This window comes from Schistocerca serialis, unplaced genomic scaffold (genome assembly GCF_023864345.2).
Source record: "Schistocerca serialis cubense isolate TAMUIC-IGC-003099 unplaced genomic scaffold, iqSchSeri2.2 HiC_scaffold_1407, whole genome shotgun sequence".
In the NCBI taxonomy this organism is placed as follows: Eukaryota; Metazoa; Arthropoda; class Insecta; order Orthoptera; family Acrididae; genus Schistocerca; species Schistocerca serialis.
This window is the reverse complement of record NW_026047633.1, coordinates 1,603,535-1,628,560: the sequence shown is the minus strand read 5'-3', so window position 1 is coordinate 1,628,560 and position 25,026 is coordinate 1,603,535. Positions and strand designations below refer to the sequence as shown.

Below are 25,026 nucleotides of genomic sequence, written 5' to 3'. Positions count from 1 at the left end.
TGTATATGGGAAGAGAAACGCAAGACAGAGAGGGAGAGAGAAGTGAAGTTTATGAATGATGGAGTATTTGTCAATTGTTGCCGAGCTTTTGCAGAAATTGCTTGTGAAATGTTTTACGTAGTGAATTCTCGAAAGGAAGGTTTGTCACGTTGGTTTACAGATATCTCCTGTTGTTGCAGTAGTTGTGGTGTTACTGGAGTAATTGTGTGGACTGCAAAAGGTAGAAATGAATAGAGAAAGCGTTCATTTTTCAATTTTTTATTTTAATGTTATGTAGAATGAAGTACATGTTATTTTCTCTAGTGGCACGTATTAACGCCCTGTTAGCATCTCGACTATCTCGTGATGGTCGTACCGCCTGGCGAAGTCCAGGGGGGTCCTCCCGTCATTAGCCCTCACCCCCCTGTCGGCTCCGCCCTGCAGCAACGCAGCCGCCGCTTCTGCGCGCCCCCACCGTGCCGCCAAGTGCAGCGGCGTCCGCCCCAGCAGATTCCTGGCGTTGGGGTCGGACGCCGCAGAGAGCAGCAGCCGCACCACAGCCGCGTCGCCTCTCCCTGCAGCGCAGTGCAGGGCGGTCCACTTGTGCCAGCCCCTCGCCGCCACGTCCGCCCCAACCGCCAGCAACGCCCGCACCTCCTCCACCGCCCCCCACTCAGCCGCCTCTCTCAGCCTCCTGCCTCGCTCTGCATCAGAAAGGCTCCTGCACAAAACATCGACACACTTACTCTCTACTATCGAGACACACACACACACCAAATGAAAGAAACTGTCACAGCCGCAAAACTGCCAACAATTCTGAATACACTTCTTCCGAGCGACAAGTCACAAATCTAGAAATCTCGCTTCTGCGATACGGGTTAACCAGCGTATTACAGACAGATGCACAGAACTAGCCCATAATCAGAAACTTCACCCATCTCCCATTAAAAATAGGTGCACTCCATCTCTTAAATTCATTTGGCACATTTCCTCATAGTTCACTCCACAGATCCGCCTCCTTTCACCTCGGCATGCAGTTGCTACCCAACCCTTCATCTACATTCAAACACACCCCAAAACTACCTTCTCTGCGTACCAATTCCTTCAATCACTTAGGAAGAAAACACTGGAAACTAAACGCATCTGCAAGTACTGAAATACAATTTCCTCACCAGACAGCTAAGTGATTCAGACCAGTAACATGGAAATTTCCTGACCTACCGACAAAAAATATAAAAGTCACTGCTTCGTACACAATAAGTCGGTCGAATATTTCAAATACAACACGGGCACCAGGTCGGCTCTCCCTGACACACACACACACACACACACACACACACACACACACACACACACACACACACACACAAACTACCTGCTGCATAATAATCGTCACATGTGCTCATATAATCATGCATGCAACAAGAGATACATCCACTGGAACGTTCATTTCCATCTGCTTACAAACTTTGCAACCCACCATATGGTCTGTGGCAGGCGGTATCCTGCACAACTACTATACTCGTTCATGTTAACTTTGTGTAACTTTTTGCATTTTCTGAAAATTCTGGACACAAAATAAGTTACACACCACTACAGAAGGCGTAAAACTTTACATTTATACTTAAAAAGGTCTAAGTCAACTTAAAGTGTACACCAGCTACGCTGCTTCCGAGTAAAATTTCTCTTTCAGTAGTACTACAAACACTTAAACCGTAACTTTATACCAGTCTCAAAAAAGTACTGTATTTCCTGTATCTAATGCTATGCATAAATTAGATCATGCCAGAAAGAAATCAGGTGTCTGTAAGAAATAGAAAAACTCAGTGTTAATTGATTATTGCATGTTCACTTACAAATATCAAAATACTTGTATAGATCTGGCATTGCTGAACTTTAACCAATGTCGCGGGAACCTCTCCCCACAGCTGATGCAAGTTAAAGGCTAATCCCAAGCGAGAGAGCCAGTAAGAAGCTCCAAAGACAATTGAAATACCAACTAGAAACTACAGACGTAATAAAACTGCTGCATTCAGTACAAAATAATCAATGTAGGTGGAGCAGCAACCGTATGAAACAATAGTAGTAACTGGTACACATAAAAAGTTCTCAACTGACTGCAGTCATCTGCTTTTTCCGTTCCGCTCCCAAGTAGAGCGAGGCAGAAACGACTGCCTGTATGCCTCTGTACGAGCAACAGTGCCTCTCACCCTATCTTCACACGCCTTGTCTCAAGTGTACATTGCCACAACTAGAATTGTTCTGCAGTCAGCGTCAAAAAACAGTTCTCTAAATTTTCTCAACAGAGTTCCTCGAAAAGAACGTCGCCTCCCCTCCAGTGATTCCGATTCGAGTTCCTGAACCTTCTGCACAATACCTCTGCGTCACTCGAAACTACCGGTAGCAAATCTAGCAGCTCAGCTCTCAGTCCTATAGCTGTCTTCCTATAATTATACCTGTTGCCGATACAAAACACTCTAGCAGTACTCGAGAATAGGTCGCACCAGCGGCCTACATGCAGCCTCATCTACAGGCCAACCACACTTTCCTAAAATTCTCCCAACAAACTAAAGTCGACCTCCCGCCTTCCCTACCGCAGTCCTCTCAACCTCGTTCCATTTCGTATCGCTTTGCGAACTTTCGCTCAGACATTTAAGCGACACCTCTGTGTCTAGCGGAACACCTTAACACTACGTGTCTGTTTTTCCTACTCACCTGCATCAACTTACAGATGGCTGCCATTCGTCACAGCAACTAGAAATTTTGTCCAACTCGCCTTGTGTCCTCCTACACTCACTCAACGATGACATCTTACTGTACACTAGGGGACAGTCAGCAAACAGCTGCAGATACCTGTCCACCAGACCATTTATGTATACAGACAGTAAGAGCGGTCCAACCACCCTTTTCTGGAGAACTCCTGCCTCTGGCGAACGCTCGCCACTGAGGACAACATACTGGGTTCTGTCACGTAAGAGCTGAGGTCCACTCACATACATGGGAACCTATTCCACACGTTTCTATCTTCTTCAACAGTCGACAGTAATCCACCGTGTGAAATGCTCTGTGGACATGTACGAATATGTTATTCAGAGATGATCGACAAGCGCACCACATCACAGGAAAATCTGCACAATGCAAAGAATTGCGATCTTTGGGGTAAAAATGGCTCAGTCACCTCTATTGCAATCACAGATTGTATTAAAGAGTCGGCACAGAAAGAACTGGGGGCTAATGTTGCCCGTCTCAATAAGAAAGGATTGTAGTTTACACACAACTCAGCCTTGCCGCTATTGGACGCATCAGAAAGGCAACCGAAAATAAACCACACAGTTTGCCAGAACCGCCAAGAAAGTGCACTACGAAATTTGGAGTATAAATCCATCATTGCAGGCAGCTTCTCAAAATAGGTAATTTGATCAACCATAGGGACTTTTGTATGGCTAAAAACTACTGCTGACATTACACAAATTAGTTGTTGCCGTAAAAACAAAAAAATTATTTTCCTTGGAAGAAAGCTGTTTAGCGTAAGACACTGCATGAAATGCGATTTACTTGCAACAGACCTCTAAGTAAAGGAAAGGTCTCTCTCGAGAGAAGTCATTACTGACTGGCGATGCAAATACTTGATACAAGTCAGGAAATTAACAGAACTCTTTTCTATCGACGAAACTTGGGTGGTGAACCAACGACATTCCTGTTAGAAGACTATGACAGGGTCGTGACGTTGGCACCGAAATGGACAATATGATAGTGGAAGCAACAGCGGTGAATGTTGTATCCAACACTGGGTTTATTTATTGGTCTACATCAATGTCGTCTTCACCAAAATATTTCCTATTACATATTATACATTTATTCCAGTGGTTCTTCCAATGCTTAAAACTGTTCTGGAACAATCCTTATGGTAGCGTTTAGTTCTCTCAGAGGTGCAGTTTGAATGTCATCTTTTATGTAAAAGACAGCTCTTTAAGGTTTGTCTTGATTTTTGAGAACAAAATGTCACATGGAGCGAACATGGGGCCAAGGACATCACTACAGTATTGTTTCTAGCCAAACATGCACAAGCTGGCAACGAACTGTGAGCAGGTGCGTTATCGCAGTGCAGAAACAATGAACTGTTCCGCCACAAAGCGGGACACCTTTCCGTGTTGCTTCAAGCCATCGGGGTTGAGCTGGTGAGAAGATCTGCCCACTGGCCGTTTCATCTTGGGACAAGGAGTCGTGGTGCACTGTACTGTCAAAACCGGAGATCACTGTCAGAAACGTAACACATTTCAGTGGTCTTGGCCGTCTGTCACCGAGTCGATCGAGTGTTGGTTTACGCATCGTTTGGTTTAACTCTCAGTTCGTCTTCTATTATGACCTTCTCGTCATCCTCATCTTCTTCTAAAGGTTTATACCAGTCGTAAACACCTATTTCACTCGTAGTATACTCAGCAAAAGCGGTATATAATATTTCTAAAACCACGATGCATTTTAATCCGTTCTCATAGCAAATTTTAATACAAATGCGGTAATCCGTTTTTACAGTAAACAAATAGTCGCAGATACTCTTAAAATACCAGTATCCTTTCTAACACCTGACAACACACTAAGTAACCGATACGCATAACGTTGTACACACAAAGACAAAAAGGACGTATGAATCTGAGTAATAAAACGCGTAAAATGGCGAGTTTCCCGTTACTTCTGAGCACTACTCGTATCACAAGAATGGTTGCGCTTCAATCCACCCAATCAAGGGGAACTTTTACCTCTTAGAGCAAACACAATGGAAGAGCAAGTCCTCAGTTGTCCGGTATAATTACACCACATTTCGTTTATAATCGCTTCGGGATATATCCATACATTTAGGAGGGAATTGTAGACGAAAATGCATTCAGATGAACAGGCGTTCTGACGTATATTCGTAACAGATGTAGCAACCCTGGCTTTTGATTTCTGTTCCTGTGTGGATGTAATTTACTCCACAATGTCGTGTTTCGGGAGATGGCTATCGTGTGCTGTCTCGCAGTGGTGCCAACTCTTACCTAAAAATGAACGCTGCCCGGATGGGTCTGCACAGTGCGTCGCCACCGATTTGAGGCGCGCGCCGCGGAAACGCCGGCACGGCATTTCGGAACCGAGGCGTATAGGAAAAGCAGGCAGGCCATTCCGGCACCAAGCGAGTAAAAAAACTCGCAGACGCCCTCGCGCGCCTTGACGTCACGGAGAGGAGGCTGCAGTGCCGTGCATTCAGTTTTGAGACAGCCACGAGCAAGGGTCGCTGTAACTGCGCCGTGGCACATTGCATTAACAGTGCTCGGACGACGACGGACGTTACTTGTCACGTTTCTCCCAAGGATGGGCACTTGCGACGTGAATGGATGGTTCGATGCAAACGCGAGGACACAGTGAATGTGGAAACTGCACGTGTGTGGTCAGGTCACTATCGGCCAGAAGATTGTGAACGGGATTTGAGAAATGAGCTTCTAGGGTTACCTTCAAGAAAGAAGTTATTACCAGCAGCAATCCCCTGCATAAACTTTCCGAACTGGCGTGGATAAGAAATTGTGGAAAGCGGTAATGCAAACGCAAGGGTAAGACGTCTGCATATACGTAACACCTTCAATAATAGAAACTGAAAAATTACCGTAATACAAACGAAATCACATAAATGGAATGCTTTTTCACACATTACTATATTGCTTTACGGGAGTGAATGACTCGCTATATTGTACAGGCAATAAATAATGTTGCTCAAGTGTATTTGCTTTCCCTCCTGGATATAATAGGTACATTTGTCTTAGAAATAGCCGTTTTTTTTAAGTATTCTCGATATGTTGACTATTTTAAAGCTAGTATATACACTCCCGGAAATGGAAAAAAGAACACATTGACACCAGTGTGTCAGACCCACCATACTTGCTCCGGACACTGCGAGAGGGCTGTACAAGCAATGATCACACGCACGGCACAGCGGACACACCAGGAACCGCGGTGTTGGCCGTCGAATGGCGCTAGCTGCGCAGCATTTGTGCACCGCCGCCGTCAGTGTCAGCCAGTTTGCCGTGGCATACGGAGCTCCATCGCAGTCTTTAACACTGGTAGCATGCCGCGACAGCGTGGACGTGAACCGTATGTGCAGTTGACGGACTGAGAGAGGGCGTATAGTGGGCATGCGGGAGGCCGGGTGGACGTACCGCCGAATTGCTCAACACGTGGGGCGTGAGGTCTCCACAGTACATCGATGTTGTTGCCAGTGGTCGGCGGAAGGTGCACGTGCCCGTCGACCTGGGACCGGACCGCAGCGACGCACGCCAAGACCGTAGGATCCTACGCAGTGCCGTAGGGGACCGCACCGCCACTTCCCAGCAAATTAGGGGCACTGTTGCTCCTGGGGTATCGGCGAGGACCATTCGCAACCGTCTCCATGAAGCTGGGCTACGGTCCCGCACACCGTTAGGCCGTCTTCCGCTCACGCCCCAACATCGTGCAGCCCGCCTCCAGTGGTGTCGCGACAGGCGTGAATGGAGGGACGAATGGAGACGTGTCGTCTTCAGCGATGAGAGTCGCTTCTGCCTCGGTGCCAATGGTGGTCGTATGCGTGTTTGGCGCCGTGCAGGTGAGCGCCACAATCAGGACTGCATACGACCGAGGCACACAGGGCCAACACCCGGCATCATGGTGTGGGGAGCGATCTCCTACACTGGCCGTACACCACTGGTGATCGTCGAGGGGACACTGAATAGTGCACGGTACATCCAAACCGTCATCGAACCCATCGTTCTACCATTCCTAGACCGGCAAGGGAACTTGCTGTTCCAACAGGACAATGCACGTCCGCATGTATCCCGTGCCACCCAACGTGCTCTAGAAGGTGTAAGTCAACTACCCTGGCCAGCAAGATCTCCGGATCTGTCCCCCATTGAGCATGTTTGGGACTGGATGAAGCGTCGTCTCACGCGGTCTGCACGTCCAGCACGAACGCTGGTCCAACTGAGACGCCAGGTGGAAACGGCATGGCAAGCCGTTCCACAGGACTACATCCAGCATCTCTACGATCGTCTCCATGGGAGAATAGCAGCCTGCATTGCTGTGAAAGGTGGATATACACTGTACTAGTGCCGACATTGTGCATGCTCTGTTGCCTGTGTCTATGTGCCTGTGGTTCTGTCAGTGTGATCATGTGATGTATCTGACCCCAGGAATGTGTCAATAAAGTTTCCCCTTCCTGGGACAATGAATTCACGGTGTTCTTATTTCAATTTCCAGGAGTGTAGTTCAAATGACAAAATCAGCATATTTCGCGTAATTTGTTTACATTTACTTCTGTAACAATAGCTGATGCTGACCAGCTGACTTCGCAGCGTAGTGGTATGGTTTCTGACTCCCATGTTGGAGGTTATGGGTTCGTATAACTGTATTTCCTCTTACATTGTATTTTTACATTTTATCAAACTATGCTATTGTAGCCGCTTATGCCGGTGATATATAATCGCTTTTGTCTATTGATCTGATTTTTAGTGAGAAATTAATGCAGTTGCATAGTACTTGGTCAAAAATTTTAGGAAGAGTAGGCCTACTCAGTAAATAATTTTAGGAATAATAAAATTAAAATTAAATTCATTCCTTAGGGATCCGGAAGTCGTGCACAACGCTGTGGAGCAAGAAGTTTGCAAAAGCGAGCTTTGACGGCTTTAGAAACTGTGTCACCGAAAAAAAAAGAAAGTCGACCGAAGCACATGTACAGATTGCGTTCATGCACCCACTGAACTATTGAATAAGAATTCGGAAATTAAGGAACTGAGGGCCGAGATTGAATGCACAGTAAGAAGCGGCACTAAAAAATGTGATGCAGCCTTACGAAGTGAAACGAAAGATCTCCGACGTGTTCTTTCGCTGAAGCGGGCAGAAAAGTCATCTGACGTGAAAGAAAAAGCAACATTGCACAAAAGTGTAAATAGTGTATTGTGAAATTGTTTTACACTGGCGCAAATAAGATGCCTATTAAACGAAAATAAAAGGGTAAAGTGGAATTCAGAGGACACATCCCATGCATTAACTTTAAGAGCTCTGTCACCTAAAGCATACACTTATTTGCGAAAGCGAAAAATTCCTTTGCCGTGCAGGCCAACCCTTCAGAAACGGACGAAGGAATTTAAACACAGACCGGGTATTCTTGAAGATATCCTGCATTTATTGAAAGCCAAGTCACACACTTTTACTACTCGAGAGAGAGAGAGAGAGAGAGAGAGAGAGAGAGAGAGAGACAAGCAGTTCTGACATTTGACGAAATCAATTTTGATGGCCGCACATGTTACGATTCGTCTGAAGACGTAGTAGTCGGACCACATTCCAATGTACAAGTTTGCACGATACGTGGGTTGTGTAAGCAGTGGAAACAACCAGTTTACTATGATTTCGACACTGTGATTACCAGTAATTTGCTTCAGAGCATCATTAAGGTAGTTGAGGCATCAGGAATCGGTGTTGTTGCTGTGACGTGTGATATGGACGGAAAAAATATAAAAGTTTGGAAGGAACTGTCTGTCGATACAGAGAGAACTTATTTCGTAAATCAAGCAGACGACACCACGAATGTATAGGTTTTCTTCGATGTACCACACCTGTTAAAGTTATTACGGAACCGTTTCTTGGATACAGGCATTACGCTACCTGATGAATCCAAAATATCCAAGGCAGCTACACAGGAACTTTTAAAGCATCAGAAGAGTGACTTAACGATAACACACCACATTACTGAAGCGCACTTAAACGTAACTCGACAAGCAATGCAGAATGTACAGATGGCAGCGCGACTATTTTCACGACAAACAGCTCAGGCTTTGAAGTATGTTCTTCATGAAGACGTTGAAAGTAATTTTATTGAACTCGTTAACGACATCTTTGATGCCTTGAACTCTAGAGTTCCAAAATATGAATCCTCATCCTTGTGTAGTGGGTTTGGAATTAATCTCTCAATTTGAGAAAATACTTTGAACAGATTCTTAGATATCTGTCCAGCAATGCGCGTTGGTGAGAAAGAAAGAATGTAGCCTTTCCAAAAAGGTTTTATAACTACAATAAAATGTCTCTCTTTGGTCTTTTCGGAAGTATGAGAAGTGTGTAAGTTAGCTATATATTAACTTACAGACTGAATCAAGATTGCGTGGAAAGTTTTTTTCCTAGGGTATGAGGATTAGGTATATTTCATAACAATCCTACACCTATTTAAGTAAGGAACAGGGTAAGTCTCCTTACACTGACAGGTAATGCAAGTGATATCTCTCTCTCTCTCTCTCTCTCTCTCTCTCTCTCTCTCTGGGAACACGCCGGTTACTAAAGAATTAAACACGGAGTCTTCCCAGTGTGGCGTCGACCCGACCCGGATCCTGCATCCCCAAGTTTCATTACCAGTGAGCTCTGTGTGTATGTTGTTGAAGAAGAGCTGCTACAAGGAATCCCAGAAACTGTGAATGTGGAAGAAAATTAACTGACAGATGTGGTAGCAATGGGGGACGACTCTGTAATGTGAGATGTTCTTCCAGATGCGGTACAATACAGTACAGGCTATATTGCATTTAAGTGCCACAACATTGATAAATCACTGGGCTTTCCAGGAGCAAAAAGTGAAGGAGATCATGCTGCAGACTGGATATCAATTACATCTCGTGGTGGTCTTTACACTCCAACGCCAGCATGGGAAAACAACAGTGTTGCTGTTTGAAGATGAATTTGCTGCTTTTCACGGAAATGGACTGTGTAAACAAAAAAATGTAAAGTCTCTGTGCTCTATTACAAAACAAAAGTTTCCTGAGGTCCATGAACCAGTTATTACTCTTTATGTAAAAACGAGAACATTTGTAAGGATTAGGCATCTCAATCAAGAAGCAAAGTTGGAAGCAATGAAGAAATGTGCTGCAAAGAGGAAGCAGTTATGGATTGCATCGTCGTCTGGTAAACGGCAGTAGAAACAGACTATATTCATATCTGCTTCTTCATCAAACGAGCGAGTTATTTTCCAACTTAATCATCATTTATTTACTGTTAATGTGTACAAAACCTGTCATGCCCCTTGTTTTGACTTGTACAGATGCGTATCGAACGAAAGCGAAAGTAAAATGAAGGAGTAACATGGCACCGAGTCTGTGCTGCGGCGCATTTGCCGTGTAAGCATACGGCTGCGCCGCGCCAGGGTCCTCGTGACGTCACTGCGCTCCACCCAATAGCAAGCGTTTTCGCCTGAGTGCCGCCCCCCCCCCCCCCCCCCCCCATGTTTCGGAACATCCCGTAGAAGTACCTCGTGACGTGGCTGGGTAGGAAGGGCGGGCACTCTCTAGCTCGCTCGCTCGCTCACGAGGTTTCAGACACACGGTACTCCGCTGTAAACAAAACACGGCCAGGCTAGGCTACGCCACTGTACCAGACCCCTCCACTGTTTAATTGTCTACTCTGCAGAACTACCAAGCAACTGTGTCGTCTATATGCAGGTCATTTCTGGTACAATTTACGTTGCATGCAGACGTGTACACTAATGAGGTGAATTTACACTGCTGCTTTTATATGGCGAATGTCACAGAAATTCTGTCGAAACAGGAATGTCTGTCCTTTCCGTCGTCGTTCATCGCGCCAGACCCTTGCACGCATTATTAGGTCAGCAGTGCGAAGACGCAGCTTCGACGTCTCCCAGAGGACGAGGGCGAAGGCTGCAGCCGACAGGGCACTGGAGGAAGCCGCTCTGGCTGCGATGCCTATCCATTGGCACAGTGGCACCACACGTATAGCCAAGGAATGAGGGGTCAGCAGACTAGAGTCACTCCCACCTCGCATTTATATTGATGCCACCCTTACCATCTGACACTCCAGTGGGAACTCCTGAGGACGTGATTTCGAACGTGGCTTAAAATTTTGTCTTCCTGTGCTGCAGTGCATGGCAGACGATTCTGAAAATCATCAGAACTGAAGTAACAGGCTCTTATTATGAATGTATGATTTGGCACGATACGAAATTGCATTGTGGGACCTCACTTCATCCACGGGGTGATTAAATGGAAATATCTATGCACATATTCTTACTAACTGTTCTTCTACAGGTAGTTCCGTGGACAAGCAACAGTGTATGTGGATCGAACACGGCCGCTGCCCAGACGCTCCCCTGCTCCAAAGCGACCAATGAATGGAAAGTTTCCCGGCCGTTGTATGGGACGGAATGCTGCAGTACAGCCAGGTACCCTGATATGACTCAACTCGATTTCCTTCTACGGGGAGCACTGAAAGATAGAGTCTGTCATGAACCCCAGGTACGTCAGATGATGCGCGCCAGACCACACAACGACCTATCATCCAATGTAGCTTGTGCAGTTCATCTCCCTCTCTCAAACAGCCATTCCAAATGTGCCTAGCAGTCGATGGTGTACAATTTGACTATATTCTTAATTAAAATGTAACAACACACTTCACTAAGGAAAGTATTTAGTTTGTGGATGACAAGGCATCAGTTATTTTGAATAAATGTTTAGCTTATTTAAAATCTATTCCGTCTACGTACAATTTCGAGTAGTTTCTGATTTCAAATTGACAGCAGGTCTTTTGCGCTGTAGAACCACCCGGGTGCTTCCAGGCAGAGACAGGCTGAGCTGACAGAAGGTCATGGGATAGCGATATCTACACATACAGATGGCAGCAGTATCGCGTTCGCAAGGTATAAAAGGGCGGCGTGTTGGCGCCGCTGTCACCTGTACTGAGATGGCTCCTCGGAAAGGCTTTCCGACGTCTTGATGGCCGCACGACGGGTTTTAACAGACGTCGATTGCGGAATGATAGAGCTTGCCTATGAATTGATATTTTTAAAATGTACAGTATCCGATGTATCGACATAAAATAAAATACCGTTATCTGCTCTCCATGTATCGACGAAAGTATGGATATATCAGAGCAAAATCATCAACGTGCCTGCCTATAAAAATATGGGCTGCACGTCGTAAGTACACTCCCGGTTTTAGAGCTGTTCGTTGGAGTATTGATTTATTATTGGATACTCTGTACATCAACAAGCTATCCCCCTCAGAGCAAGAACTGAAAGGAAAGCGACGGATGTTCACGCCTCCCGACAACCACCGTGCGAGCTGCGGTAACTGCATGTAAGTGGCACACTGAAAGGTGTCTCGTGGGTCCATCGTCTGGTATCGTCACGTATCCGATTTGTCCGCAACACTTCACGTCGACTTCCCTGCTTTTTCATTTCTGCAAACGCCATCAACCCTCAAGCTGTAGCGCCAGAACTGGGTCGTGAATCTAAACGTTTGCCATTTCTGTTGGTAGCGCTGGGCGCCGATTACGCCAGCAGTTCCCCGAGTCCACTGCAGCGACCAGTTTTGTCGTTTAGATTTTTGTTCATTTTCAACGTCTGTTTTTGAAGAATGTCTATGTGAAGAAAGAGCACACTAGTTTCGATAAAAATTGTGTAACGCAACTGGTGTCCTGTTTCTTCGCATTTGATATTCCATTCAATCCGCCCCTCCCCCCGGGGCAATGGGTGTCACATATACTTGCCTCACATAGTCAAAATTAAACACTGGACCTGGTGAAAGTTCAAAAAGCGACAACACTCCTTTACACAGTGAAAGTAAAATTATGCCTCAGTACAAATTCAAAAAAGCTACTTCAATATTTTCCGAAAACTGTGAAAAAAATCTAAATTAGAGAGACTGCCTTTAGTTGCCGTGGCGAGAAGACGTATTTCTAGTGATGCAGAATGTTGTCTGAATAATACACCACTGGCCATTAAAACTGCTAAACCACGAAGATGAAGTGCTACAGACGCGACATTTAACAGACAGGAAGAAGATGCTGTGACATGCAAATGATTAGCTTTTCAGAGCATTGACACAAGGTTGGCGCCGGTGGAGACACCTACAACGTGGTGACATTAGGAAAGTTTCCAACCGATTTCTCAAACAGCAGTAGACTGGCGTTGCCTGGTGAAACGTTGTTGTGATGCCTCGTCTAAGGAGGAGAAATGCGTACCATCACGTTTTCAACTTTGATAAAGGTCGGATTGCAGCCTATCGCGATTGCGGTTTATCGTATCGCGACATTGCTGCTCGCGTTGGTCGAGATCCATTGACTGTTAGCAGAATATGGAATCGGTGGGTTCAGGAGGGTAATACGGAACGCCGTGCTGGATCCCAACGGCCTCTTATCACTAGCAGGCGAGGTGACAGCCATCTTATCCGCATGGCTGTAAGGGTTGTGCAGCCACGTCTCGATCCCTGCGTCAACAGATGGGGACGTTTGCAAGAGAACGACCATCTGCACGAACAGTTCGACGACGTTTCCAGCAGCACGGACTATCAGCTCGGAGACATGGCTGCTGTTACCCTTGACGCTGCATCACAAAATGGCTCTGAGCACTATGGGACTTAACTTCTGAGGTCATCAGTCGCCTAGAACTTACAACTAAGTATACCTAACTAACCTAAGGACATCACACACATCCATGCCCGAGGCAGGATTCGAACCTGCGACCGTAGCAGTCGCTCGGCTCCAGACTGTAGCGCCTAGAACCGCACGGCCACCGCGGCCGGCGTGTTTGCATCCCAAACATTTCCCCACTTCTTACCTTTCCAAGTCTTGCATGTCATCTTGGCGTTCTATTTTTTTCTGCTTTGTTTCACATTCTCTACGGAGCATACTGATTTTGATATCAGCATGTGCTGCATTATTAATACTATTATCCTGGACACTAAGTATACAATTCGACACTGTCGATGATGTTTTCAGTGTGCATGTAGCACATGTAGGTGTGTGTCATCTTATATGTAGCGTTTTTAAAATTTTTTTATTTGTAGGTATGTACTTCCTGTGCTAAATTACGCGTTATTACCCGCATGATTTGTATGCAGGAAAATTGAAAAATTTCTGTTTGTTGCCTGCCCCTGATATAATTTCAACACTAATTCTCTCTGTCTTCCATGACTGCGAGTGGAAATGGGTGTGCTTCTGTTGCCTGCCTGAGGTGCAGGAGGGTTTTAAATGTTCAGTGGATTCCAAAGTCGATCAAATCTGCAGCTGATTATCTTGGTCAATCAAAGCAGAAAGTACTTGAATCTCTATACAGGAGGGAATCAACATCTACATGGTTACTCTGCAATTCACACTGAAGTGCCTGGCAGAGGGTTCAATGAACCTGTTTCATACCATTTCTCTACCATTCCACTCAAATGGCGCGTAGGAAAAAGGAACACCTCAATCTTTCCATTGGAGCTCTGATTTCTCTTATTTTATTATGTTGATCATTTCGCCCTACATAGGTGGATGTCAACAAAATATTTTCCATCGGAAGAGAAAGCTGGCAATTGAAATTTCGTAAACAGATCTCGCCGCAAAGAAAACCGCCTTTGTTTCAGTGACTGCCACACCAACTCGCGAATCATATCAGTGACACTCTCACCCATATTGCGCGATAACACGAAACGAACTGCCCTTCTTTGCACTTTTTCGCTGTCGTACGCCAATCGTACCTGGTAAGGAACCCACACCGCGCAGCAATATTCCAGCAGAGGACGTACAAGTGTAATGTAGGCTCTCTTTGGTAGGTTTGTCGCATCTTCCAAGTTTCTGCCAACAAAGCGCAGTCTTTGTTTCGCCTTTCCCACAATATTATCTATGTGGTCATTCCAATTTAAGTTGCTCGTGATTGTAATTCCTAGGTATTTAGTCGAATTGACAGCCCTTAAATCTGTGCGATTTATCGTATACCCAAAATTTAACGGATTTCTCTTAGTACCCACGTCGATGACCTCGCACTTTTCTTTGTTTGGTGCCAATTGCCACTTCCCGCATCATAAAGAAATTCTCTCTAGATCATTTTGTAATTGGAATTGATCGTCTTATGATTTTACTAGACGGTAAATTACAGCATCCTCTGCAAACAATCTAAGGGGGCAGCTCACATTATCACCTAGATCATTTATGTAAATCAGGAACAGCAGAGGGCCTATGACACTATCTTGCAGAACGCCGTATATGACTTCTATTCTACTCTATGACTTGCTGTCTATCAGTAAGAACCGTGACATCTCTGCGAGGAAATCAAGAATCCAGTCACACAATAGAGACAATACTTCATATGTATCAAATTTGATTAATACTGGATGTATACGTGGACAACGAAAAAATTCCCGGATTTCCCGCTTAAAAATACACTTTCTCCCTCGTGAAAACACTTTCTGTCTTAAGTGACAGTATATTTTTCCCTCAGAAGTGCAAAACTTATCAATCCTTTGAATGGTTATGGTTTTGGACATGGGTGTAGAATTTCCCGGCACTTTAGAAAACGAAACTCAGGGATAAAGACACATTTTGGAAATATCTTTGATGTGCAGCAACACGTACGTTGCGTATTTTCGTATTACGACAGCACACATTGGAATTCCACCAAACACCGCATGTTACTTTCCGAATCACTGAAATCGAGATTGCGATAGGCTTTTGTAAGCCAGCCACAGCTCATGTCACGTGATCTCGCCAGCTCATGACAGCAAGTATTCAGAGCATAGGACGCGTGATGTAGTCAGTCAATAGCAACATCCCTGTTAAGCAGCAGTAACACACGAGTTAATGGCTTACATTAATATACATAGTGTTGCTACAAGAAAAGCAAAGCTTCCACATATAATATTGGTCACAAAGGTTAATAAGCTGCAAGAGAAGCTAATCTTTCGATATAATGTTGATTTTTGCGCGTGTTACACTTTAAGATACATCACACAAATGTGGCAGTAAAATTTTTAATGATGACATAAATGTCTGATCTCCAGGGTTTGAAATTCTTCTAAATAGCTTGTCATCAAAGAGTTGATTTTTAAATGGAGTCAAACACACTGTGATTTAAGAATTCCATGGTACACCCTCGCGCATAGTCCAACTTACGTTAAAGGATATTTACTTTGAAAGTAACGCCTTTCAAACCAGCATTCGCAATATTTTTCCACGACCTGCTGGAAACAGGCTCGTTCCAGCAGCTGCCGGAGAGCGCCAGGTAAGAGGCGCCCGCGCTTGAGCAGCTATCATTACGTAGGAAGCCAGTATGTACGTACACGTATAACATTAAAAGATCTTACATTACGTTGTAAAAGCAGTAAGACGTCCCAGGGTACTCCAAGAGATCAGAATTTCGTGAACCATACTAAAATGTGCACATTTAAACTGCAACTTAAAGCGCATATTCGTGTGTCCAGATTCAGATGTAAATTTTCTTGGAGTACCAGTACTGCATAATCTTATGTTTGGTTCATTATTATGGCATAATGCCGTACGTGCTAGAAGATGAAAACTTGCACTTGAAATGCAGCGAACAGTTGAAACTAGCCAGTACTGTGGAACTAAAAATTTCGTTTCAAATACATTGGATGCCTCTGTGGAAAAGGTTAATAAAACCCAAATTTCTTTAGCAAACAGACAAAAATAACTTCATTGTTCTGCAAGGCGATTGGTGCTTGACTGTCAGAAAGGTGGAAACAAAATAAAATCTGAAACTAATAACGTATATCAGCCTTCGGTGATTATGTGAATGTATTTTAATTCACTTGATACCTCCCGGCCAAAGATATCCGTTTTGCTTTCATTTGACGCGAGAGTAAACAAAGGAGAAACAGCAAAACCACTGAACGTTAACACGGGCCACGTGGAGACTGCCCACTATAGCTCGGACTTCTCTCCGTATCAGCCTCGCATCTACGATATTTGCGAACCGGGTCAATACTAAAAAAAACGAATTTTCAAAATTACCCTATGTGCATCTTGTAAAACACATCATTCTGAAAAATTTGAAACAAAAACATACGTGTTAGAGAAAATATTAGACATGTTATTTGGCCTTAAGTGTGCCAAAGTGCAGTGCCACGCCTCTTCGTACAGCGTTCTCCTATCGCACGTCACTGTATTTCACTCTGTGGAATTGAAACGTGTATATTTTGTAAGCGATGACATTAAACTATATTCAGGACTGTGGAAACAGAAATGTCCTGTGCTGCCTCTCCTGCTCCCAGTCAGCCAGTTTGACAGCCTGCCCCTCTTTATTTTTTAAAAAAACTCACCATTAATAGCGGATGGGATTATTTGTAATCGGGAGAACAAGATCTCTTCAGAAAATTTGGACTCTATTGCCTAATAGCTAATAACTTCCTGTTTTGTGTGACAAAAGTAAAATATAGGATGCATAAAACCAATATAGACAAGAGACAAGCAAGAAAGTACACATTTCAATACTTACCTCCTAGCATTTTTTCTCTCTAATCTTGCTACAGCTTTAAATGGCGTGCTTTTGCTTTCTGCACAAGAATCTATTACCTCACCAAAGTTGGTCAAACTTTTTGCTGCATGAAAATTCGAAATTTCGTTATCTAATACTGAAAAAGCTGTTAATACAAATAATAGCTAAGACTGGTGTGGTTTCTGGATCTGATTACATATATTTTGTCGATGTATGCTAAATAAAACAAAACAGGCCTTTCTAATATTGTAGCAAATTTTATAACACACACACACACACACACACACACACACACACACACACACACACACACACACACACCCACCAAATTAGCGAGACTGTATTGGCACACAGTCATTTTTAATACATGATAGAATATAATTCACTAAGTACATATATCAAATGCCTATTAGGCCTACAACAAGCAAAAAGCTTTATGTTAGGAAATAGTTTCACATTTCATTCATACGCACCAGTTTCTCAAGCATGAGATCAGAAAGTAGTATTGCGAAATTCTTATATAAATTTGGAATAGTCTCGTCCTTCCATAATTTGTGTGATGTCCCCGTTTATTCTGCTTCCTCGTTCTAACAATCTTGTCATCACCAATTCTGTGGACATTCCTGCCACTGTCAAAATTTGTTCGACGATTAACTTCAGTAACCCTGCCAGAATCACCGGTTTAGTTACCCCTAAATTGTTCTGCCATTAGGCGTTGTTACAAATTCGTACAAAACGTTTTCTGCGTTACTTCCGAATCACAACTTAAGCGGCTGCTAGCCGGGGACTGTACAACTGGACCTTACTAGTGTAGCAATCTGGGCAGAAAGTTTGTCAAAATTTCATTTTCTTGGATACAACGAGAAGATAATACGTTATCTTACCCACTTGTTATTCCTGCAGTCGTTTATTTCCATTCTGGTAGGCTGAATCTATGGATTTCGCTATGAATTATAAGAAAGCTGAACATTCGAAAACCCAATCAGACAGCGACTGGCATTTATCCGTTCGGCTTTACTCCGCTCAGCTTGTACGGCCCCATCCCCTTTTGTCTGCAGAAAGATTATTTTCTAGATGCGATTAGGATTCTCCTGACAGAGACATCACGTACACTACGCACGCATTCAAAAACCAACTTACGATTCATTCAGAAATGAACTTAAAATGTGTTCAGAAACCAACAAGGATGCGTTTCAAAATCATATAAATGATTGATAGATCAACGTGCGCTGGATGCTAGGCGCTTTGTGAAATAAGTTTTTCCTTGAGAATATGAATTTGGCGCCCCCTTTTCCCGGTACCATCTAGCTGTTTGCTGTGACTGCTTGCACAGCGGAGAGCCACATTCCTGTAGCCAGAAGCGGGAGAATATGCTTCTCAAACACGACTCAGCTGCGCATGCGCATGAGCTTGCTCGTAACTGCTAACACGAATGTAATGTAAACAGTTGTGACTTCACGGTCATCGGAGGGAATTTGTTGTTATGAAGTCTTCCTAAAGCCTTTGACACGTTTTACTGTTGGCAGACGCTTGCATGAGGACTGTGTCGTCGTATATGGCGCATTTCATTTGCATTTTAAGTTATTTTGGTTTTTTTTTCTCGTTAAGTTTCATTGTTGCAGTATTATTCTGCAGTTGTGGGGTACAGTAATATCATTTGTTAGAGTAACGGTTCTTGCCAGTCAAAATTACAAAAATTTAACTGAAAACTAAAACAATGAAAAATTCCCAGAATTCTAAAAAATTCCCGGGTTTTTCCTGGTTTTCTCCTGGATGAAAAAGTTCCCGGGTTTTTCCCAGATCTCCCGGTTGTCCCGGGTCGTATACACCCTGTAGAAGATGAAAACGTGCCCTTGAAATGCAGTGAACAGTTGAAACTAGCCAATAGTGTGGATTTGAACACTTTGTTTCAAACAAACTGGCTGCCTCAGCGGAAAAGATAAATAAAAGCCGAATTACTTCAGCAAAGCGACAAAAGTAACTTCATTGTTCTGCAAGATAATTAATGCTTGACTGTCAGATAGGTGGAAATTGTATTAAAATCTGGAACTAATGACATATTTTAATCTTCCGTAATTGTGTGAATGAATTTTAATTCACTTGATATCTCCCAGCCACAGAAACCACTCTCTTTCATTTGACATGACAGCAGTGAACAAAGAGGAAACAGCAAAGTCACTAAATGTGAACACAGATCACCCCCCCCCCCTCCCCACTACAAGTCAACCTGATCTGCGCATCAACCCTGGATCTATGATATTTCGTACCGGGGCAATACTAGACGGTTAGATGGTGGCGCCCCGGGTCGTATACACCATTTAATAGGCTCTTGTTAGAAATGGTATCAAACCCTTCTGGAAATCTAAGAATATGGAATCGATCTTAGATCCCTTGTCGACAGCACTCATTACTTCATGGGCATAAATAGCTAGCTGTGTTGCACAAGAACGATATTTTCTGAATCCGTGTTGGTTATGTATCGATAAGTCATTTTCTTCGAGGTGAGTCAATGTTCGAGTACAGTGTATTCTCCAAAATCCTACTGCAAATTGAGGTCAGTAATGTGTCTCTGTAATTCAATAGGTTACTCCTATTTCCTTTCTTGAGTATTGGTGTGACCTGTGCTACTTTCCAGTCTTTAGGAACAGACCTTTCGCCAAGTGAACGGTTGTATACGATTGCTAAGAAAGGCACTATTGTGTCTGCATACTCTGAAAGGAACCTGATTCGTATTCCATCTGGACCAGAAGACTTGCCTTTCTTAAGTGATTTGAGTTGCTTCACAACACCTAAAATATATACTTTTATGTCACTCACGCTAACAGCTGTTCTGGTTTCGAATTCTTGAATAGTTACTTTGCCTTTTTTCGTGAAGGAATTGAGGAAAACTGTATTTAGTAACTCCGCTGTAGTGGCACCATCATCATTGTGGAAACTCTGCTGTTGGTTTTATATATATATATATATATATATATATATATATATATATATATATATATATATATATATACAGTAGGTCCAACTATCTTTGCCCACGTCGGTTGCCCTTTTCTAAAAATAAAAGTTAACTATACCATGGAATTATGCAAAACTTCTCCTCGGTGAATCAAATCCACTACTCATCACACCTGGTGACCTTCATCATCCATCGAATACAGGAGTTTGTTTACGAGTGACGAGCCATACAGTGCTGTACGCATCTCCACTCAGCCACACCCACTGCATTTCTCACTTCTAGAGAGCAGATACCTCAACCATTAGACCAGCTGAGTGCATTTGCTGGCGTAACTGGAAATGCCATTGTGGATGATCTTTTTACCCATGGTTTGCAAACACTACCGCCAGAGATTCTCATGTACATCCTCTGAAGTAGGATAACATCCACCGATTAGATTTCCCTTTTGATACTCTTCCCAGAAGTCCCCCGGGATAAACTCTAGTGCAAGTGTCGATGAGAAGCTGAGTCAGAAGTGGAGGTGTGCTCAGGCAACCGACTGCTCAAGGAGACTGCCTGCAATAAGCAGCAAATCTGGGTTCCTGTTACAGTGCGGCACAGATTTCCAATAGCCACTACAGATGTAACTGACCAGGGAACCATTTAAGGAATATTCGAATTACATTTTAAGACATACCCAAAACAAGCTGTATCCTCATTACTGTACTAAATATTAACTTTTTGTCATTATTACTTGTATTTCTGTTTACCTTATTTTCGCCATTTCTTACTCAGTGTCTTCAACAACTTATATCTACAACCATTCACATAGATTTTGTTGAGAGGAATTGTGTGAAAAATCCTGTTTCCACACCCATTTAATTCAGAATCAATTTGTAAGACACACAATCGTCACTAAAAACAAAATCAGATTCAACACATCAATATATAAAGAATCTTTGGGAATGGGTATGATTTGAATGGGACACTTCCTACGTAACTACAGTTGAGTGACTGAACTGAACGTAATTCTCACTGCAAATACAGAGAACGAGAAATCTTCTGCATATGTGCTCAATCTTCAAAATATCATAGCCAAAAAAGTGAGAAAGGAGTAATGTTTAATGGCATCTGTAACCTCTATCCAAAAACTGAAGGAATCTGTATTTTATTTTATTCACTATATCGGCTGGATCATGCCTAAATAAGCAGTACTGTGAGGGTAAGACTTGGGCACGTGTGGCAACACAACTCACCGGAAGCGCGAGACGGCTGCGTCATCAGGTGGAGGGGTGTGTCGGGCAGACGTGGGAGGCGCAGCTGCAGCAGGAGTCCGGCTGTGGCCGCTGTGGGGTTGACGGTCAGAGTTGGGGGTGGACCCGCCCCCTGTGGCGGTCGGCGAGCTGCGCAGAGAAACACTGTGTGGGTGGGCGTGTTCACACAGGGGCTCACTGCAGGCGATACAGCTGAGGGACTGTCCACCGGGGCAACAGAACACTCAGTGCCAACAACACCAGCCTCTCACATAACGTGACTGTACCACCAATTAACTTGTCTTTTTCTGCACTACTTCTGCTATATTCCCCACTGGCGTAGCTTAAGATGCGAAACAACAAATTGTTCACAATGAAGCATAAACCAAATCCCAAACATAAGGGCCAACAATTTTGCTGCCCTAACAGAACAACTATCAGTCAGAATTTAGAAGCAGTTAAAGTGAACTGGCTGCTACTTAGAGAGAGAGAGAGAGAGAGAGAGAGAGAGAGAGAGAGAGAGAGAGAGAGAGAGAGACTGATAAGTTGGGGTATCAACTTACTGTTGAAACTATACGGTCATGGATATGCAGGCGCTGTTTGATGTGAAGCCCGAGGGAATGAAGATGGACAAGAATTACAAGAGCTATGCTATAAAAGTTATCGAGAGTATATTCAAAAATCTGCATTTGAGTAAAGCAAATAGAACTGTATATATGCATGTAATGTCTCCACAATTCGATTCATTGAAAAAGACAGCAGTGGTGATGTGTTTCTTAAACAACAATTTTCGTGTTGAGCAGTTTGCAGTAGAGTCCACCATTAAAAGACAAAAATGGGTTACGAAGTGTATGCAATTTTGTATTAAGGACAACGTTTACAACTTGTGAAGTAACATGTAGTTTATTGAATATGGATTTTTTTTTAATTGAAAAGGAAACAAAATAGACTTGTATGGAGCATATGTATCCAAAAGACAGAGGCAACAAATGATAGCTGGATGAAAACGTCACATCTATACTGACACTGTGGGAGATACGTCGTACACCTGTAGGTGGACAGCGAATATAATCTGCTGTATACCAGTAGCAGGAAACCTCATAGGATTCCGTGGACGACCTCTGGTAACACCACAGGGAACTTCGAACAAGACGGGGGGGGGGGGGGGGGGGGGCGCAGAGATTTCGTGTCTGCTTTGTAAAAGGGAATGCACGGAAAATATTCAGGGCGATAGCTGAACAGAGACGAGAAGGAAATGTGATGGTAAGGCACAGCATTAAGTGTGACAATATTATTGTGCTGGCTGCATTATTCTCTTCTTGTTTGGCCCCAGTGTGCATGAATAGCCCCAGTGTCCATAGCTCCTGCTTTACTGGATATCTCAGGGAGTCATACCCTGCTCTTTGGGGCCAGTCACTTAGGGGTAGCGTCTTTTTTAGTAATCAGTAAAATCCTCAGTCCCAGGTTTGAACCTCACCGTCACTTGAATTTTGAATAAGAATCATCAGCATTGGTGTCTGAAGACTTCCAGCATAAGGTGTCACCCTCTTTCAGCCAACAGCCTTTCCAAAGAGGGCGGAGGGGCCGACAGAGGTTCAGGGCACTCTCTTTCCCTTGAGGCTGGAAACTGCTCCTAAATGAGGAAAAATTGGCAATGATCAACAACATGAGGACACAGAAGGCAATGTCAACCACTGTGTAAATATGCATAACGTGCATCAACATGACATGTGGCATGTGATTCAATAAGAGCCATAATGGTCTCTCCATTGGCAAAAGACTAGTCCCCCATTCAAATCTCCAGGCGAGGAGGCACAACGGGGAGGTGACCATGGGAAAAGGGTTGAGTAACCAACAAAAGATAACGTTTGAATCGTGATGTGGAAAGTAAGGAATTTGTATATGGTTGGGAAGGTAGAAAATAAGGAAAGGGAAATGCTGAGGACGTATCTAGCTGTAGTGGGTGTCAGTGACGTGGAAAGGAAAGAAAAGAATTTCTGGTCACATGAGAATAGGGTAGTAGCAACAGCAGTAGGATTCAGTATCAATAGAAAGGCAGGGCAGAAAGCGAGTACAGATATTTTCTCGTGAGAATCGAAAGCAAACCAACAACATGCATAGTTCAGCTATACATGATGACGTCGCACGTTGAAGGTGAAGAGAGAGAAAAAGTATGAGGATACTGAACAGGTAATTTGGTACTATGTAATAGTCATGGAGGGATTGAAACGCAATCGTAGGGGGAAGGAGTAGAAGAAAGGGTTACACGAGAATATGTACTTGATCATAGGAATAGGAGAGAAGAAAGGCTAGTTAAGCTCTACAGTAAATTTATCCTAGTAATAGCTGGTATAGTCTATTCAAGAATCACTAGACGAGGGGGTATACTTGGAGAAGGACTGAAATATGGGAGGTTTAAAGTCACACTATATTATTGTCAGGCAAACATTTTGAAATCAGATACTGGACTGTAAAGCATACCCAGGAGTAGATATAGACTCATAACAATTTAGCAGTGATGAAGAGTAGGCTGAATTTTACGAGACTCGTCAGGAGCAATCGATGTACAGAGAAGTGGAATACAGTAGTACTAAGGAAAGAAGAGATGAGATTTATGTTCTCTGAGGCTACAGATACTGCAATAATAAGCAGCTCAATAGGTAGTTCAGTTGAAAAGGAATGGGTATCTTTAACAACGACAGTAACAGAAGTTGGAAAGAAAAATGTAGGTACAAAGAAGCTAACTGCGAAGAAACCATGGAAAATATAAGAAATCTTTCAGTTGATCAATCAACGAAAGAAATTCAAAAATATTCAGGAAAATTCAGTAATAGAAAAATATGTCACTTAAGGATGTAATGAATAGGAAGTGCAGAGAAGCTAAGGTGAAATGGCTGCACGAAAAATGTGAAGAAATCAAAGAAGAAATGATTCTTGGGACGACTGACGCAGCATATATAAAAGTCAAAGCACTCTTCCAGTGAATTAAAAGCAAGCGTGGTAACATTAAGAGCACAATGGGAATTCCAGTGTTAAATACAGAGGCGAGATCAGATAGTTGGAAAGAGTACACTGAAGGCCTCTCTGATTGGAACAACTTGTCCGATGGCGTGACAGAAGAACAAGCAGGAGTCGGTATGGAAAATATTGGTGATTAGAATCAGATTTTAAAAGTGCTTTGGAAAATTTAAGACCAAAGAAGGCATAAGGTATAGACAACATTCAATCAGAAGTTCTAAAATCATTGGAGGAGGTGGCAAAAGGTCTATTCTCACTGTTGTGTAGAATGTATGAGTCTAGCAATATACAATCTGACTTTGAGAGAAATATAATCATCACGATTTGGGAGACTGCAACAGCAGAGAAGCGTGAGAATTATCGCACAATCAGCTTAACAGCTCAAGCATCCCAGTTGCTAAGAAGGATAACACACAGGAGAATGGAAAAGAAAATTGAAGTTCCGTAACGTTCATAGGATTTGTGGTCCTGGCAAAAGCGTTGGGCAATATCAAATGTTGCAAGATGTTTGAAATTCTGAGAAAAATATGGGTAAGCCAGAGGAGAAGTCGAGTAATTTGCAATATGTACAAGAGGCAAGA

At 43.4% G+C, this 25,026-nt stretch overlaps 1 protein-coding gene across 4 annotated transcripts in view; it reads right to left on the bottom strand.

Annotated features, from left to right (window-relative positions):
* Positions 1-279: 279 nt before the first annotated feature.
* The window catches only part of LOC126442782 (speckle-type POZ protein-like), a 76,887-nt gene continuing 52,140 nt past the window's right edge, over positions 280-25,026 (bottom strand). For 3 of the 4 annotated variants that reach the window (XM_050090813.1, XM_050090814.1, XM_050090815.1), the window contains 2 exons: positions 21,431-21,577; positions 280-700 (listed from right to left, as the gene is read on the bottom strand). In XM_050090813.1, the coding sequence (XP_049946770.1) occupies positions 313-700; positions 21,431-21,577 (535 nt within the window). In that variant the 3' untranslated portion in view covers positions 280-312. The remainder of the gene's footprint in view (positions 701-21,430; positions 21,578-25,026) is intronic. The other variant, XM_050090816.1, reaches the window with a different exon arrangement.